The sequence below is a fragment of the Mustela nivalis genome (genome assembly GCF_964662115.1).
Source record: "Mustela nivalis genome assembly, chromosome: 20".
NCBI lineage: Eukaryota > Metazoa > Chordata > Mammalia > Carnivora > Mustelidae > Mustela > Mustela nivalis.
Window position 1 is genome coordinate 7,756,821 of NC_139039.1, and position 17,642 is coordinate 7,774,462.

The 17,642-nt window shown below is 41.6% G+C and overlaps 1 protein-coding gene across 14 annotated transcripts in view; it reads right to left on the reverse strand.

The window, feature by feature from the left end:
* Positions 1-583: 583 nt before the first annotated feature.
* TACC1 (transforming acidic coiled-coil containing protein 1) overlaps positions 584-17,642 on the reverse strand; it is an 86,640-nt gene continuing 69,581 nt past the window's right edge. For all 14 annotated transcript variants that reach the window (XM_082715358.1, XM_082715359.1, XM_082715347.1 and 11 more), the window contains 7 exons: positions 12,905-13,030; positions 11,255-11,331; positions 9,828-9,871; positions 7,833-7,993; positions 6,712-6,818; positions 4,057-4,177; positions 584-2,977 (listed from right to left, as the gene is read on the reverse strand). In XM_082715358.1, the coding sequence (XP_082571484.1) occupies positions 2,909-2,977; positions 4,057-4,177; positions 6,712-6,818; positions 7,833-7,993; positions 9,828-9,871; positions 11,255-11,331; positions 12,905-13,030 (705 nt within the window). In that variant the 3' untranslated portion in view covers positions 584-2,908. The remainder of the gene's footprint in view (positions 2,978-4,056; positions 4,178-6,711; positions 6,819-7,832; positions 7,994-9,827; positions 9,872-11,254; positions 11,332-12,904; positions 13,031-17,642) is intronic.

Sequence of the window (17,642 nt, forward strand, 5' to 3'; positions counted from 1 at the left end):
AGCCTCCAAAATGAACCGTAAATCTCCCCTTAGATTCCATAGCATTCTGGAAGGCTGCCAGAGCCTCAGAGTTTTTCACCATCATGTGTTTCTGCACTTCCTAATTTGGGCTGGGTCTGAAGAAGCTAGATACCACGTGAGAAAAATGGGCTTCTCAATATTTCCAGAACAGTTTTACAGAACAAAAGGTTTGGACAGGTCACTGGGTTCCAGGAGCTTCTCCAAATAAAGTAAATCTCAGGAGGGCTGACCAACCAAGTGGCAAACTGTTCGGTCTGTCTTGTACTAAATCTTCCCATTAAAATACTTTTAGATAAAGACTATCTATCTACACGTTGGCGAAGTCAAAAACTTGAGAAATAGCTCTGGGTTCAGAATCTCAACAAGACTGATCACCTAATACCCCCAAACCTATCTGGGACAGCAGCTTCCCTTCACCTTCCCTTCCCATTCTTGTTAATGGGGTTTATTACCGCCCACCTAACAACTCAAGAGCCCTCACGTGCTTTGAAGCAAAATTCTAGGCTATGTTCTTACTCTTTAGAATTTTGTAAGGTTTTTTTTCTCTTGCTTATTTTTAAAGAAAAAAAAAAAAAACATACTTCTTTCTGCCCAGGATATTCTCTTGATGTACCAGCTGAGCAAGCTACATTTTTCTTCTTGTTGGAGAATATCCACCTATTAAGTGAGAAGGAAGAACATTCCCTTGTAATGGCCGTTGGCTGAGAAGCCAGTGGCAAACTTTCGTGGCCCTCGCACAGCGACCTCACTCACTGGGGGCTTTTTGGGGCATCTTCCACCAGCGTGCTAGGGAGGGATTGTCGTCACCTTGGTTTTAACACACAGCTACTTTTTTTATATACATAAGAAGCCTAAATGGAGGACGATGGATTTAGAATGGAGACCACTATAAGAGCCTTTCATGCTTAAAACAGATCAATATAAACCAAATAAACATGGACATCTCAGCAAAACACAGCAGCAAAAAGGTTTGGCAACACTTCTTTCTGCAAAATGCAAAGTGAATTTCCCTAGTAGTGGAGGACTGAGAGACATCAGTTCCACCAACTGGAGACACTCGTACATCGCGGATACTGTGACTCCAGTATCACACTCACACTGAAGCACAGTGGCTGCTTTCAACGCCCAAATGATTGTCAAGTCATTTCTCCAACCACAGATCATTTCAGTTGTTCTTTTTTTGTACAAAATATTAAGACAGTAGGCTTTAAAATACAGCCTAAGCACCAATTACGATAAATGCATATTGGCAAGACGTGACTTCTAGCTTTAAAAGACATTATTATGGACCTCCCTGGGGCTAACGATTGCACCCATGTGAATAGTACACTGCTAAAGAAAAACGCATTTTTCAAGATCTATAGAGGTTCTCCACTAGGCACAATTCATTGCTGAAGTTGGATCATGCAAGAGTTTTTACAAGAAAGGTACGAAAACTTACATGTACTGAATATAGTGCATATCACCATGAAGACTTTCAGGGTGTAAGATTAAGACAAAAGAGTGCTTTCAAACACTGCATGGATTTGGTTCTGCCTACCAAATGGAAGGGAGTTTACTGGTGTTACATGGAAAATGTCCGTCTTAGGGCTAACAGTCCCATCACCCTGACCCATGTCCAGGAAGAACTTGAGGAATTTGGTCTTGTGACTATGGTTTTGTTCCCTGCGCTCCTCTCCTCCAGGATCCAAACGCTCTTTGTTTAACAATATTCAAAATGTGCTGATTTTTGGAGTGGCTCACAGGATTTTTATAGCCCATTTTATTAAACACTCTATTAAGTTTGAAAGGATTTTTTGCCTTTTAAAAAAAAACAACTGAAGAACAATGCATCGCACTTATAAAAACTCAACTGTTTCCTCACCTAACAATCACTAGTAGGGTTACAATTACCTTCTAACTCAATGAGATCACCTAAGCCTTTTACAAGTAGATTTTCTTTGCATATTTCAAATAGAAAGATGATGAAGAGTCAATGCTGATTTTGTAGCAACAAACAGAAGCAGAGGAGATGGAACGGCTCTGGGACAGACTTGCCAAACCTTGGCTTGGAGGGAGTCCCACCAGCGCTGCCCTTCGTGCAGTCTGGGACTGACCCCAAAGGGGCCACACATGTCAGGGCTGAGGAGTGTCCAAATACCAGGGCAACGAAACACTGTGGCAAAAAGTCTTCCCCAGATGTAAAACCCGAGTCTGGGGTCTTCACACCTTCAATTCCCCAAATTCTGAGGTTGGCATTCTGGGCCACGACTCTATTTCAAAACAGGGTTTTACACCTATGGAAATACACTCTTGTGTGGAGAAGCTCTTATTTGACTCTGCTTCAGAGGAAAAAACAGCAGCATATATATAAGCATCTATGTGTGTGTGTACGTGTGTGTAGAAACAGGTACTAGTCCCTTCTTGTTTATAAACTAGAAGTAACAATAGGCCAAATTATTTCCTCCCTCAAATAAAACTACCAATGCTGAATGCTAAATTTAAAAGATGAAATAAATAGGTCACCAAAAAATTCAGACAGCTGGTGGACAGAAGATGATCCCAAACAGGAGCCACAAAATCCCAAATTTAACGTGCTTGGAAAAGAAAAGACGACTTTTAAAAATGGACTAAAGATAGAGAAATCACGACCCCAACCTTAGCAGCCTGACCAAACCTGTCAGCGGACAATGCTCAGACGCTATTCCTCCCGGGACTGTGCGATGCTCTAGGGCTCCTTCCAGGGCTGTTGTGTTGGCAGCAAAGCGGGACAGGCAGCAGTAGGCATGTGCTTTTTAAAGTTTTTTTTTTTTTCTCTGCAAAGGGACAATTATTCCTGGATAAGGCAAGATAACTGTGGTTAATAGAAAAGCAGCCAAATGCAGATCTGCTGAGCTAACGAGGGAACTCAGTCTGTCTTCCCCAGCTTTGCAATCAGCTCATCGCAGATTTTCGTTAGTTCCTCGATTTCTTGGTTCTGAAAGACAAACAACATGGTTATGTCGGCCACTCCACATCCTGAGATCAAGGCAATGACAACTAGTCCCAAGACTGGCTACGTTCTGCCTAGACATCCTAGCTCGGTGGTTTGTAACATTTCTACATCAGAGACCCTTTAAAGAAAGGGACCCTTCTCCCTTGAAAAATGTTCATGAGTTCACAACGTCATGCTTCAGTTGAGCAGGGGATGAGGGTAACCACTGGCCCTCTGCAGCTTGCCCGGGAACCTCTTAGTTCTCAAATTTTCTTGTTATCACAGGAATCATCTGTGATATTTGTTACAAACACAGGTACCTGGGACCTCACTCAGCCCATCAGCACCTCCAGGGACCTGGGATTCTGGAGTCTGACTATGCCAAGGAACAACGTCTAGGGGTTAGCAGACCCCATGATAGAAACCCTTGCTTCAGCTAAATAGATGCCATAGGCATGAGCACATAATTGAAGATACAGTAAGAAAAACACCAGAGGCACACAAAAAAATGAAGTCTAAGAATCAATGAATAGTGAGAAATAGGGACCTGATTTTTATCTGCCTGCAGAATTTCTCAACCACGGACGGCACTGCTGACATTTTGGACTGGGTCAGTGTTTGTAGTAGGGACTGTCCTATGCATTGTTACATGTTGAGGGGCGCCAGCTGTGACAACTTAACATGCCTCTAGATGCCACCAGTGTCCCCAGGAGGGTAAAACTGCAGTGAAGGGGCAAGATGCCTTCATGTATTATGCCAAAAAAAAAAAAAAAAAAAAAAAAAAAAGGAAAGAAAGAAAGAAGAAAAGATAGCCCCAGAGCCTAAGAAGTGTCTGGTCCCCTAAACTTTAGTTAATGCAATTTCCTCTCTGCATCCTTCCTGGGGATGTTTCCGACTCATATGCTTGGGAATTAACGGTCTCCTTGTTTGTGTCCACCTGAATCAGTTCCCAGGGGAGCTGGATCAAAGTGTCTGGGCAAAAAGACAAGGCTTCTCTTTCATCCAAATCCACTACAAGCTAACCTCTGCCAATGAGGAAAACCAAGTGTCTCCTGGTTGTCCCACCACACCCCTCTGCGTACCTTCTGCTGAAGGGCTCTTTCCAGGGACTCCACCTTCATCTGCTCCTTCCGGAGTCCGGCATGGAGAGCTGCGCTCTCAGCCTTTGCTTTTGTTCGAACCTGAGCAATCTCTTCATTGGCTCTGTTTGTGGCGTTTTGTTTGCAGAATAAAGGGACAAGAAGCACCTGGTTAGTCATCGGCCATAGCTAAGGAGTCAAGATGCTAACCACTGACATTTGTGAGACACAGACTAAAAGAAATGACAACACAAGGGAAACATCGGTGACTTACACCATTCAATTTAAATTTATAAATATTCAATTGACACACAACTGCTAAGGACATTTCCAAGGTGCAAACCAGTGGTGGAATTAATCTGATAGGCCATAGTGAGTTCAAAATTTATGTCATTAGAAAATGGAATCATGTGACAGTTTCTACAGCAATCTTAGATTTTTTTTTTTTAACTTAGGACAATAGCAGGCAGGGTCATCTGTGGGACTGTCACAGCTAGAGAGTCAGGACACTAACCACTGTCATCTATGACGCTAGAACTTAAAGTAACTTCATTAATGAGATACAAAAGAAATTTAAAAAACTATATGTCAATTGATAAATAGCCAATTAATTGACGACAGGATGCTAAGAATGCTTTCATCAGAAGCATGAAAATTTAAATGATAAACTTTTAAATTTATCAGCTTGGCAAATATTAACCAGGATGATCTTATTCTGTGATGGCCAAGGTGCCAGAAAACAGACTCACCAGCTGGTGGGGAAAACGAAAGCTGGTGCTGTCTTTGTGGAGGGGGATATGGTTGCAACTATTGTAATTTAAAATGCATACATCTTCTGACCCAGCAATTCCCTTGAAGTAACATATCCACAGCAATACTCCCACTCTGCACAATTGTGTACACAAGGATATTCACATTCCATTGTTTGCAATGGAAAAAGGTGTGAAACTATCTAAACGCCCATCGGTAAAGGAATGGGATAATCCTACAACCTAATAAAAATAACTAGATGGAACTACATGTTTTGAGATAGAAAATGGTCATGATATACTATTAAGTGAAAAAGGAAATTTGTATTTTATGACTCCGATATTATGAAAAAAAAAAGTCTAAAGCCATTTTGGGTAGTATTTGAAAAGGCACAAAGAAAAAACTGGAAGAACACATTATAAACCTTTGGTAGCAGCACCTCTGGGAGCAAGAAGGAAAGAAGGGAACTTGAAATGATTTACAAACATGAAGAGGGAGAGGAAAATATACAAGTAGGTATTACTTTTTAGCTAAAAAATAAAGTTGGAAGCATTCTTGAGACTATTCCTCAGGACAAATTCCAAATGTGCTGGACTTAAGGGTTAAAAAAAATAAATGAAGTCATAAAAGTGTTAGAAGGAAAACATGGGAGTATATTTCATATTCAGCCCAGAGAAGATCTTTGTTACCACAACAGAAAATCCTGAGTAAAAGAAATAACTGACAAATTTCACTACAGAAAAATAAATTCCTGCACATCAAAAAACACTAGAAGGCAAGAAGACAAATTAGAAAAATCATTTACAAATCATATCACAAAGGGCTGGCCTCCTTAGTGCAAAAATGTAAATATATATATATATATATATATATATATATACTGACAATAGAAAACTGGGCAAAGAATAGAATCATTCACGGTAAGGCTAGTATAGGTATAGACAGTTGCTAAAATATATTCAATTTTACTCCACAATCAAAACTACATTGAATAAAATAAATGCTCTATTTGCTTATCAAAAAAAGAAACCCCCAACTAAACTGAAATACCACCTTTATCAATTGGATTTGCAGAAAACAAAAAATTTGGTCTGCTGGCTAAGCCGTAGGGGGAAGAGAAGCTTTCGTACTTCACATAGGGATAAACTGATAAATGTCGAATGAGGGCAATTTGACAACACTTATCATAATTACAAATTTGTATTATTCTTTGGCCCAGTAATTCCTTTTCCAGCATACAGAAAGCTCACCAAATGCATGCCAAATGATAATAATCCAAGGTTCCTTATAGCAGCCCTGTTTGTAGTGGCTGGGAAATAACTTGAGTGTCCCATAGGAGAGGGGTTTGGTTAAAGAAATGACACATTTCAACACTGGCACACCATATGGCTGTTAAGAAAAATATGGAAGCTCTTCATGGATTGCTATGGAAGGATTTCCAAAATGCACTGTTAAATGAAAAAAAGCAAAGTATGCTGTCATTTGTATAGCAAAGGGAGAGTCTTACCACAGTAAAAAAAAAAAAATGGTAATCACATGGTGTGTTGGAGGTGTTAGTTAAGGCCACTGTTGTGCGATATACAGAGCAAATCAACAGGTTGTACACCTTAAACTTGCACAACCATTTATGTTCATTATACCTCCATAAAGCTGGAGGAGGGGAGGCCAGAGGAAAAGGGATGGGGTAAGAGAGAGATAAAGTGTACCTTTTTATTCTTTTTAATGTTTGAAGCATGTGAAGATTCTACCTATTCAAAAAATTAAATAATAAAAGGCATGCATGCACACACACACACACACACACCAATGCAACCTGGAGTTGCCAAACAAGGCTGAGGGCTTTTGGGGCCTTTTTCAGTCTTCCCACCACACCATGAACCGTGAAACAGATTTACTGCAAGCTCTCACTTGTCTAGTTTTTCTTCTGCGTGGATCTTCAGAGCCTGGTATCGCTGTTCCTCTTGTTTAACTCTGGCTAAGTAATCCTGAGCACATTTTTTCAAGGCTTCTTCATTCTGTTCCAAAGTGACAATTTAAAATAAAAGGAACTGGTCATTTTATTTTTCTCCCCCTAGTGACAAATCATGTACCCGAGTTTTTTTTAAAAACAAGAAAAGCTAATTAATTCAGATGCCTTTAGGTTATATTCCACGATAATTCAAAACAGGCACAACTAATTCTTACTGAAGAAATTCTAGATAATTTCTTCATGTATAAATTTTCAAAACATAGTAAGTTTCAGTTATATCAATACACCCGGTTTAGGGAGGCCGTCATTCAAAAGTAAATGGCAGGGGTGCCTGGCTGGCTTAGTCAGTAGACCACATGACTCTTGACCTTGGGGTTGTGAATTCAAGCCCCATGTTGGCTATAGAGATTACTTAAAAAATAAATCTTATAAAAAGAAAGAGCTCAAAAGTGAATGTCAATCTCAGTCCCCTTTTAGGTAAGTTGGCCATTTTCATTTTTATTTTACTATGAAAAAAAAAAAGAATGTTCACTGCTACAAATGTGTCTTATTGATGGCATGCAAATAAGGTGAATCAATACGCCCACTTACATGTAAATTTAAAGGAGCCTCGTTAGCGCAGTAGGTAGCGCATCAGTCTCATACATGTAAATTTAAAACATAATACTTATTTTCCTCTAGAATATGTAGCCTGAATTTTTCAGTGCAAATATTCCCTTTTCTTATTAAAATTAAATTGGTAAATTATCAAAACAATTTCTAGAATTCTCCTAAGGTCTGAGGGTTCCACTTCTACTACACTCCATGCCACACTCTGGCTGTGGCCTGACCCAGGAGGGGAATGACCAAGACAGGCCACTTGGTGGGCCAGATGCCTGAACCACCACAGAAAGAGAAAAGGGGACAGAAAAACCAGCCTTCCCTGGAACAGAAGATACAAGGCCAATGAAATACAGACCCCAATCCCCTATAGGCTAGCCACACGTTTGGCATGTATGTTTAAAGTTCCATTACTGAGAAAATACACTACTAAGGAGGCAAGAGGAAAAGGACATGCTACCTTCTTGAACCCTTCCAGAACACCTTTCAGGTTCTCGTATCTCCTGAAGAGATCAGAAAGGGACCTTTCCACAGAGTTAAGGTCAGCCAGGGCCTGCTCCTTCTCCATGGTCAGTTGCTGGAAGCTTTTCTGAGAGGTCATAGTTGTCCTCTGCTCATCTTCTGTGAACCACAATCAAAGGTAAAGGCAGATTCACACAACAGATGGTTATCAGCTGCTCTCTGTGAGCTAAGCCATATTCTTGGTCGGGGGACTCAACAGTGGACATAACAAAGTTCCTCTCAAGGACTTACTTTAGTGGCAGATTCAGATCATGACAAGTGATGGGGGAAAACCAAAGCAGAAAAAGAGAGGTGGGGTTTCTTTTTCAAATAGAGGAAGGATTTGAACAGGGACGCAAAGAAGCTGAGGGTGAGAGCCATGCAGCTACCCAGGAGGAGAATATCCCAGCAGGGGAACAGGGGTGGCAAAGGCCATATGCTGGGGAGGCAAGACGTGATATGGACTGTAGAAAGTATGATTTCAGTGCTAAAGTAGAGAAAGATTCAGGTAGTCAGTCAGTCCTGACAATACTGGCTGCAGAGTTTTCTCTAAATTCAATGCAGGAGCACCGACCATCATCATTTTGTAAAAGGTATCAGTGCGTTAGATAGAGGGAAAAAGTACAACTTGCAGCAGAGGAAGGACTGCACCCAAATGAAGACCCTGTCCAGGAGTACTGTGATATGGGTTGGCCATCAACCTCCTGGGGGCCAGGTAGAGGGGTTTTTACAAAATTCAAGCATTCGCTAGTCTCTACAATGAACCTAACAACGGCTGATGCTCATTACTTGTGGACTGTGTTTTTGTGAATTCATCTACTTGCTACAACTTATATGTAAACCCAAAACCAGTCCTTCTGCTACATTTCTGGTCATGCGCAAAGGGGCAGAAAATGTCAAGTCACTTGACGTGCACATTCTCGTCTAAGGCTAAACCGGCTGACATGCTGTCTCCTTGTTTCATACTGTAACAAGTGTCCTTTTCAGGCTATTTAGTATCATGAGTTTGTATTTTTGTGCTTCCTGTGGGTGATTTTGTTGCCTAAAATGGTCCCCGAGTCTACATGGTGCTGAGGTGCTGTCAAGGGCTTTGAAGAGCTAGAAGGCTATGATGGAGAAAATACCTTCATGGGATCATCTTCATTCAGGCATGATCTATAGCACTGCGGGCCATGAGTTCAATGTTAATGAATCAGCATTAAATCAAATGTCTTTAAACAGAAATACACATGAGACAAGATTATGTACTGACAACGATGTTATGACCTGAGGCCCACAGGAACCTCACCTGTACTTCCCCTAAAGCAACAGCTCAGTATTTGCTAATTCAGTGTTTGTGGCAACTTTGTATGACAGAACCACTGCAAACAGTGAGAATCAACTGAATCTAAAGGATGGACAAGTGGAAGCTTGTGTTCTGATTTGAAGATCATCTATGCAGGGACGCCTGGGTGGCTCAGTTGGTTAAACCACCACCTTTGGCTTAAGTCATGATCCCAGCATCCTGGGATGGGGTCCCCTATTGGGCTTCTCCTGCTCTGCAGGGAGCCTTCTTCTCCCTCTCCCTTAGCCTCTCCCCCTGCTTGTGCTCTCCCTCTCTCTTTCTCTGTCAAAGAAATAAAGAAAATCTTTAAAAAAAAAAAAAGAAAAGAAAAGAAAAAAGAAAGAAAGCAAGCAAGAAAGAAAATCATCTACAGAACCTATGGCTCACACCTCAGAAAAAAAATGTCTGGGGTGCCTGGGTGGCTCAGTCAGCTAAGTGTCCGCCTCCTGGCTTTGGCTTAGGTCATGATCTCAGGGTCATGAGATTGAGCCCCCAGTCTGGCTTCCCAGTCAGTGGGAGTCTGCTTGAAATTCTCTCTCTCCCTCTCCCTCTGTTCCCCCCGTCATGCGTATGCACATACTCGCTCTCAAATAATTAAATAAAACCTTTAAAGTAAACAAATGTTCTTACCAATCATTTGAGCAATGGTCTTTTCATATTCAGCCACAATTTTCCTTAAAACAAATTATCAGAAGAGAATTTTCAATGGAAATTTGAGAAATGCTGCTCTAAACAATTAAACACAGTAAAAAACACGTGAACATCATATAGAATGTTCAATGAATGAATATCTGAGTGATGTTCAAATGAACAAATTTTATATAATCCAGTTATCTGCTTTGGGGCTTTTAATGTTAATGTAAGATTTGCTCATTATTGTTAAAAAAAAATCTTTCTGAAGATTTTATGTTAATAAGCCTTTTATTCTATTTATTTTATTCTATCTATAGAAAATGCCCTCAATTTCTTTTGCACCTCATGTAAATGATCTCAAGGAAATACATTAATTCTGCCTAGACAAATCAATCTTTCACTAAATAAGGGGGTTCCCATTCTTGGGGTTTTTCCTAAAAGTCTGATCTGAGTTCAGGCTTTTCTGGCCCCCATCCACTCTTTTGGACAGTCAGTCACAAGTTCTATTTTACTGTCCTAGTTCCAAAAGCATTTCAACTATTCAAAGACTTTAAAGATCACCCTATCACATTAGCCTTTCTTTTTGGCCAAGTGCAATGAAGTTTCCCTGGACCTATCCAGTGAGATAAGGGCTCTTCCTTTTGACCCCTCATTGAAAAATGATGGCTTCCCTGCCCGTCGCTGGTGGTATCCATCACGTTGGTCCAAGTTTCTTCTGATGGCTGTTGTAAGCTAAGGGCAGAGGCTGTCCCTTCCTCTCCACTACACACAGCACGGGAGCTCACACCCAGTAAATGCTCACAAAGCAAGTAATACAAGAGCTACAAATTCGATTGGGCATAATTAAAATGTTTCTTCATCATTCAAGTGCTGACTGTACAAGTATATAAATTATGCTTTTTCTTCTTTTTCCATACTATCTTTAGTTATTTCATAGCTTCTAACTCTCCTTTCTAAGGAATGAACAGCAAAAAATAAAAAAGATTTCAATTTAAGATCAACCAATTTTGTTTCCCCTTAACATGCTTTTTATAATCTATTTGGTAGTTATGAAATTTGAAGCCATCATGCATAACTGATTTTTAAAAAGCGTAACAAATTATATTGCCTCCATAACTGAATATGTCAATAAATCTTATTATTCTGTAGTTTAAGTGGATTTTTCACACAAGCTAAGAATTATGTGGGTTCTGCTTACTTGCAATGTTCTCGACAACCCACAAGAGGCTACAGTATTTGAATAACTGGTCAGCAACACTCTTGAAATGACATTGCCAATCACAAATTAAGGTGCAAATATCAATGCTGTCTAGTTCTCAACAATTGGTTCTGTGATAAGCAAATACTGTCATTACTACATTTATATTAAATCTAACAAAGCATAATAAAGAGATCCAACCCCTCCCCCAAACCTCTAGTCTAACCTCATCTCCAAGACTTCTTGTCGGGTTTCTTCGTATTTTTTCTTCCATTCATTTGCTTCAATTTCCTTAGTGATTATCTAAATTATAATAGAGATAAAGCTTGGTTAACCTACTGAATCTACTACAGTTTGAATTTAAGATTGGAAACTGAAAACACACAACCAGATCCATCCTGAGACATTCAAGCTACACTGGGAATATCGACCCTCAACATCTGTGTACAATACGCACAAGCATTTGGAAAAATGTCCTCTCTGCCCCATAGGACGGTGGAAATATAGCCACCAAAGTAAAGGTGAACAGAACATCCCCCAGGAAAGTTCCAAGTGATAATCACCATCTCTAGGAATTTTACCCAGGTCCAGGGTCCAGGGTCTGCCTCCCAGCTCTGCAGGCCCAGAATCTTGATTCGGACAGGACACCAAAAGAAGAGCCATCAGCCTGGCAGAGACTCACCTTAATCAAATACTAATTTTACTTAGGATAAGAAGGAGAACTATGACAGCATCAGAGCATGACCAGCACATTCTCCTTTATATAGATTTCTGAGCATTGGCAATAATGGAGTCATAACTAGGGGCTCAGAAGTTCAAAGCCTCTAGCCAGATGCACCTGTACCTTACTGCAGGCGGGTTCTTGCTCCTCAGACCAGCACCCAAATCCCTGTTTGGGACGCCCTTACTAAATCGTTGCCTCAAACTCCATGAGCATGGACAGAGCCTTGAGAGGCATCACTGTTCTTTTATTATACTTCTCCATGCTTCTTTCTTCCTAATTGATACATTCTTTATTTTGGTGCCTTTAATCAGAATCTCAATCACCTAGTAGCCTACCCATCTGCTTCAGGTGTCAAGGCACATTCTTGCTCTGTTCCATTAAGCAGTCATCATCCCATTGTTTCACTCCTGGGAGGAAGATGAGGTCATTTTTCTCATTGACAAGATTTTGGTAGGACCTCCTCACCACTGCTCCCAAGTTTTGACTATAGGATCAGCTGATATCCCTCCTTATCAACCTAATGCTATTTTGTGAGGTTCTTAACTACTCGTATTGTATTATAAAAATAACATCGCTGCACTAAGGGACTTTCCCTTCTTAAAAAAAAGGGGGCGGTGAAATCATCAAGAGACACATAAGGCAAACTCATAAAATACAGCACAGAAATATAATGCGAGAGGGTAGTAACTGACTAAGAGCGCATGATTGTGTCTTTCATTTTTTTTTGATCACCCAGGAAAGGCCTAGCAGTAATCTATTTAGTAATCTCTTGAACAGAGGCTGTTCAAGAGACACAGGAAAGGAGGAATTTAAGAGTGGGCTGTTTAATTAAAGAATGGATCAAAGTGGGAAGCAATTTTATATTATTGCAAGTCTGCACTGATTTAGTTACATATATGGGAAGAGTTGGCAGAATTCGACATTTAAAAAACTTCAAAAGGCTGAGAGATAAAGAAGCGTGGTTAGCTTTCTCCCTAGGACTACTGCAATGAGAGTTTTAAAGGGAGCCCTTTCTGTGAGCTACACAAGCTGAGGAAATAAGAACTTCCAGCTGGGGATAACTCAAGCCAAACAGAGATGGGATCTCCCTGTGGGCACACGGGTTTCACAAAGACAGGGTGTGATAAGTGGACAGAACATGAGGACTTTTACCTCTTCTCTGATGAGAGTGAGCACAGCTGTCTTATCTGATTCACTGAGGCAGATGCCATCCAGGGGGCTCTCTCCTCCACAGGCCACAGACACGGGGGCCTTCTCCAAAGAGGATTCCAACAGTGCCTGAGGGGGCAAGAAGTTACACTTAATACCTCCAGTCTTCAGGTTCCCAACCCCAAGCATCCTTCAATAACTTCCTCATTACTCAATTGATTACAATGTGTAAAAACATGTTTGAAGACAAAAACACAGCAGGGGAAGCTTTCAAGAAAAAAATAAAAGAAAATAAAACCTAGTTACAGTACTACCTAAAGGAAAAAGCACTCAAATGAATATGGGTATGAGGGGAGCAAGTTAACTTCCATTTAACAGAGGGCCCAGTGAAGTTTTCTTCTTATCCAAAAAGGAGAAAGTGCAATTATCACAGTGACCAGTCACCAAAGAACCGCATGCATGAAAAGGAAAAATGTCTCATTTTTCAGGGGGCTTCTGGGGATGATGCATTCCATGTAACTTTCCCCCAAAAAAGTATCAACTTTCAAATACTGAAATAGCAACTTTTAAACATACTGATACTTTCATGTACCTCTTTAGTCACTTTGGATGGAAATGTTTCTAAAATGGACTAGTAACTTTCAGGCCTCAGGAAGTAGAAATGGTGCACACATCTGAAGGCTGACTCCCCTGCCCCTAGCCCCAGAACGATTCAGGGTCACCAGGAACTTCAGTTGCTCTGCAGTGACGTCTGGTCCTGACCCAGCAATGCTGTCGGGCGGACAGCATGAGTGGTCCCTGTACAAAGTGGCCACAGGTAAAGCCCAGATCTATGCCTGCACTTTCATTTTTTTGGATTCTTCCTGGCTGTTAAGTTTTCTATGTCCTTCTGATGTAGCAGCTTGCTTTTATGGTAAATTCAGGTTCCAGAAAGCCACAGTGGTGACTATTTTTTCACATGAACGTGGACTTCATTCTCTGCTCTTTCATACAAGGCATTTTGGGGGCTACTTCCTCCCATCTGTGTAAGTAAACTTTTTTGCATAAATAGGAAAAAAGCTGTTCTAGTAACATCAAAAATGCCAACCCAAGTGACCTGTCAATAATCTTAACACTCTTAAGAGTCTGTACCACCAATAAGTTAGTGATTGATTATAATTAATCAGTTCTCTGGTGTCTTGTTTCAACCAAGACAGAACAGAAAGTCCAAAGCCAACTTAGACCAGCAGTTTTTTAAACTTTTCATGGTCACTACAACTCACTGTTTCCCTAGAAAATGCTAAAAAAAAATTCACACATAATTTTTGCATTTAGCTTCATGTAGAGGGGCCCAATACAGAAGACCTTGGCTCAGGCCACGGAAACAAGAATGCGAAAGCCACAAGATGGCAGCCCCCATTTCAAGCAGCATCTGCAGGAAAGCAGTCTACCCTGCTGACAGGAGTTCATGGTCCCCCCCAGAAACACTATCTTAGGGCAGATTCATCATTCATCATTCAAAAGCCACTTGTGCGCTTTTGAATCAAACATGGCTCCTGATGATACCCACCGTCCTGGTACTCATCCTCTTATGTCATCTGGTTGCCTTGAGTCTAGGCTGGACCTGGGGACTCACTTCTAAAGGGACTACGGTAAAAGCCATGGGATGTCACTTTTGAGATTAGTTTACGAAAAGACTCCAGCTTCCACATCATGAAGGACTCTCTGTGGAGAGGCCCATGTGGCAAGGAATTGATGTCTCTGAGACATGCTGACAGCCTACTGAGTGAGCTTGGAGTGGCTTCACCCCAAACTGAGCCTGGAAGTGACCACTGCTCTGGCCAATACTTTGACCGCAGCCTGCGTAAGGTCAGAGGCACCCAGCAGAACCGCCCCAGGATTCCAGAGCCAGAAAGGAGGACATCAGAAATGGTCTTGTGGATAATGAATAAACCTCTAGACATCTGAATCAGCCCATTAACGTCCTGTGCCATGCTTCTCCTCAAGAAACTTTCTCATACTCTTGCTTCCCATGAGCAAGAGCCTATAGGGAGGTAACGCTCTAGGTCAAGCTGACACATTTGGTTCACTTTGTTGTTAAATTTCTGATTCTAAGTTAACACATTTTAAAAATCACTCTTTTGTGTTTTTATTAGTTGAAACCAGAATCCACAAGTCAAATCAATTCTAGGAAACAGCCCTCCTGTGACCCTCAAGTTAGCAAGATTTTTATTTTGGGAAATAAGCCAAAAGAGTTTTCTTAGTAAGGAAAATATAGTCTGTTCTAGAGGTTGGTACCTCATTCATTTGTTGAGGGGATAAATGAGTTGTCTGCCCACTTGCTCAACAATTTAATGTGTCTGAAAGAGGCAGCATTCTGATGGAGGCAGGTGCTCAGACCTCAGATGGGGGCAGATGCATCCAGATGAGGTCTATCTGCAGCTTGCGGCCCTCCCTTGGTCACTCCCTTCCACCTGGCCATGTGCTGCTCCCCTCGTGGCTCAAAATGCAACAGTTCTTACAAGAAATGTATGGCCCTCGCCTATTTTAGCCACCTTTTTCAAGAACCCTAGGATTTACCTTTTTACCTTCTTTAGTCCTTTATATTGCTTATCAAACAGCAGAGAAAGCCTACAGAATCTACCATCACAAAGAACTGACCAGACCATCTCATCCTGGGCCAGGCAATCTATTATGTTTAATAAAGATGCTAACCCAATCAATGAGTCCCAGCCTTCCAAGTGGTCTTGTTTCATGTCCCCTAATCCTGTTCTCTGTTCCCAAAGCATTCAAAATTGTGGGCCAAGAAAGACCTGTCTCCAGGGAGCCTACTTCTGTTGCTGCCCCTGCTTGTGTGCTCTTGCTCTCTCTCTGTCAAATAAATAAATAAAAATCCTAAAAAAAGAAAGAAAGAACCTGTCTCTAGACAGTGGAACTTAATGCAGTCCTGGTTGCAGACAGGCAGTGAGCACAGATACCACCAAGGAAACCTCTCTGCTCGTGTCCTTGCAGTGGAAAAAAGAGCACCATTAGTCTCTCACAGCAAGCTGAGCTCATCCCATCTTTTGTCCTTGAACCCACTTGAGTAGCACCATGCTAGCCACAGCACTCTAACAGAGACATCCTTGGAAAAACCAAAAGAACTCAACTTTTAAGAAGTTTAAGCCTTCCTAAAAAAAAAAAAAAAAAAACAATAAATGGATGGACACCTAGGTGCCTTAGTTTAAGGCTCTGCCTTTGGCTCAAGTCATGATCTCAGGGTCCTGGGATCGAGCCCACATTGGGCTCTCTGCTCTAAGCTCCGCATCAGGAGCCTGCTTCTCCCTCTCTCTCTGCTTGCCTACTTGTGATCTCTTTCTCTCTCTGTTAAATAAATAAATGAAATCTTAAAAAAAAAATAAACATAAAAATAAATTGACCCCAACAGAAAAATGCTGCAGACCAATAGCTGATACGCAGGATGAGACCGTCCACGCACCACTGATTACTCTGGCCTTGATCCCTTAGCTGTGGCCGCCACCACCTGCTGGCAACGAGACTGCATCAGGAATGCACTTCCAAGAAACAGGGAGGCTTAAACAAGTGAATGCTAGATTAACCAGATTTCTTTTTCAACGTTTTGAACACTGCCATTGCCTTATATGATGCTTATTCCACATTCTAGGAAGTAGAAATTCGTTGATTTTGGGAACTCCATTGGGATTACTTTTAAAAGATCACAACAAAAGATATGTTCTTCAGCAGCTGGCTCCAAAGACAAGTATTCCCCATTTTTCTTTCTTGTTCAGTCTCCCCTCCCCCCTTCCTGGCAGCATCACCCCACCTGACAGTGGCCTAGCACTTTGAGCTCCCATTTGTGACATCAGCACTGCCTTTCACCCCATGACCACTGGGCCAATAGGTGCTCTCCTTTATGGATGAAGCAGCTGGGCAGCTGGAAGCTGAACCACGCTGTTCACAATACAGGGGAAGCCACCTAGACCTGCCCCTGCACAGACCAAGGCTTGGTCCACTTGGCACAACCCACTCCCATCGTGCTTTTGCTATTTTTACAAACTGAAAATACAAGAAACCACTCCCTTAGTACTTGCAAAACTTCTAAAGACACTGGCTTCCCCAAGCACATAAGCAGGCTCTCTTGGCAGCGGTATGTGTAACGTCAGCCACTGGTGGGTGGGGACAGCAGGCATCCCTCCCACCCACAGATGAGGCAAGACAGGCAGAAGCCCATGAGCGGCTATGCTGGGATTAGACGACCTGGCTCCCAAAAGAGTGATTTTGTCCAGAAACAAACATCACTGATGTGTGAGGCCCTTGCGGGGGGACAATGCTCCCGAGACCCTATGTGCTTTATGTAGATCTTCCTTCTGCCCATGTTTCCACAGCCGCCCCCTTCACCCATCTACCTTCATATTTGCTCTTCATGTCGTCTAGGGAATCACTATGGGTCTTGGCCTAACAGTGAGTCCTGAAAACAATTTACTAAGACATGCAATCTGCGTTAAAAAATGAAATAGAGGGGGCGCATCGGTGTCTCAGTCAGTAAAAGTGTCTGTTTTTGGCTCAGGTCATGATTCCACGGTCCTGGGATCGAGCCCTGAGTCAGGCTCCTGGCTCAGTAGGGAGTCTGCTTCTCCCTCTTGCTCATGCTCTCTATCTCAAATAAATAAATAAAATCTTTTTAAAAAAATGAAATAGAAAAGAAAAATATCAGAATGAATCACATGAAGAAAGGTAGAGCGTTTTGTGCAATTTGTTTTAT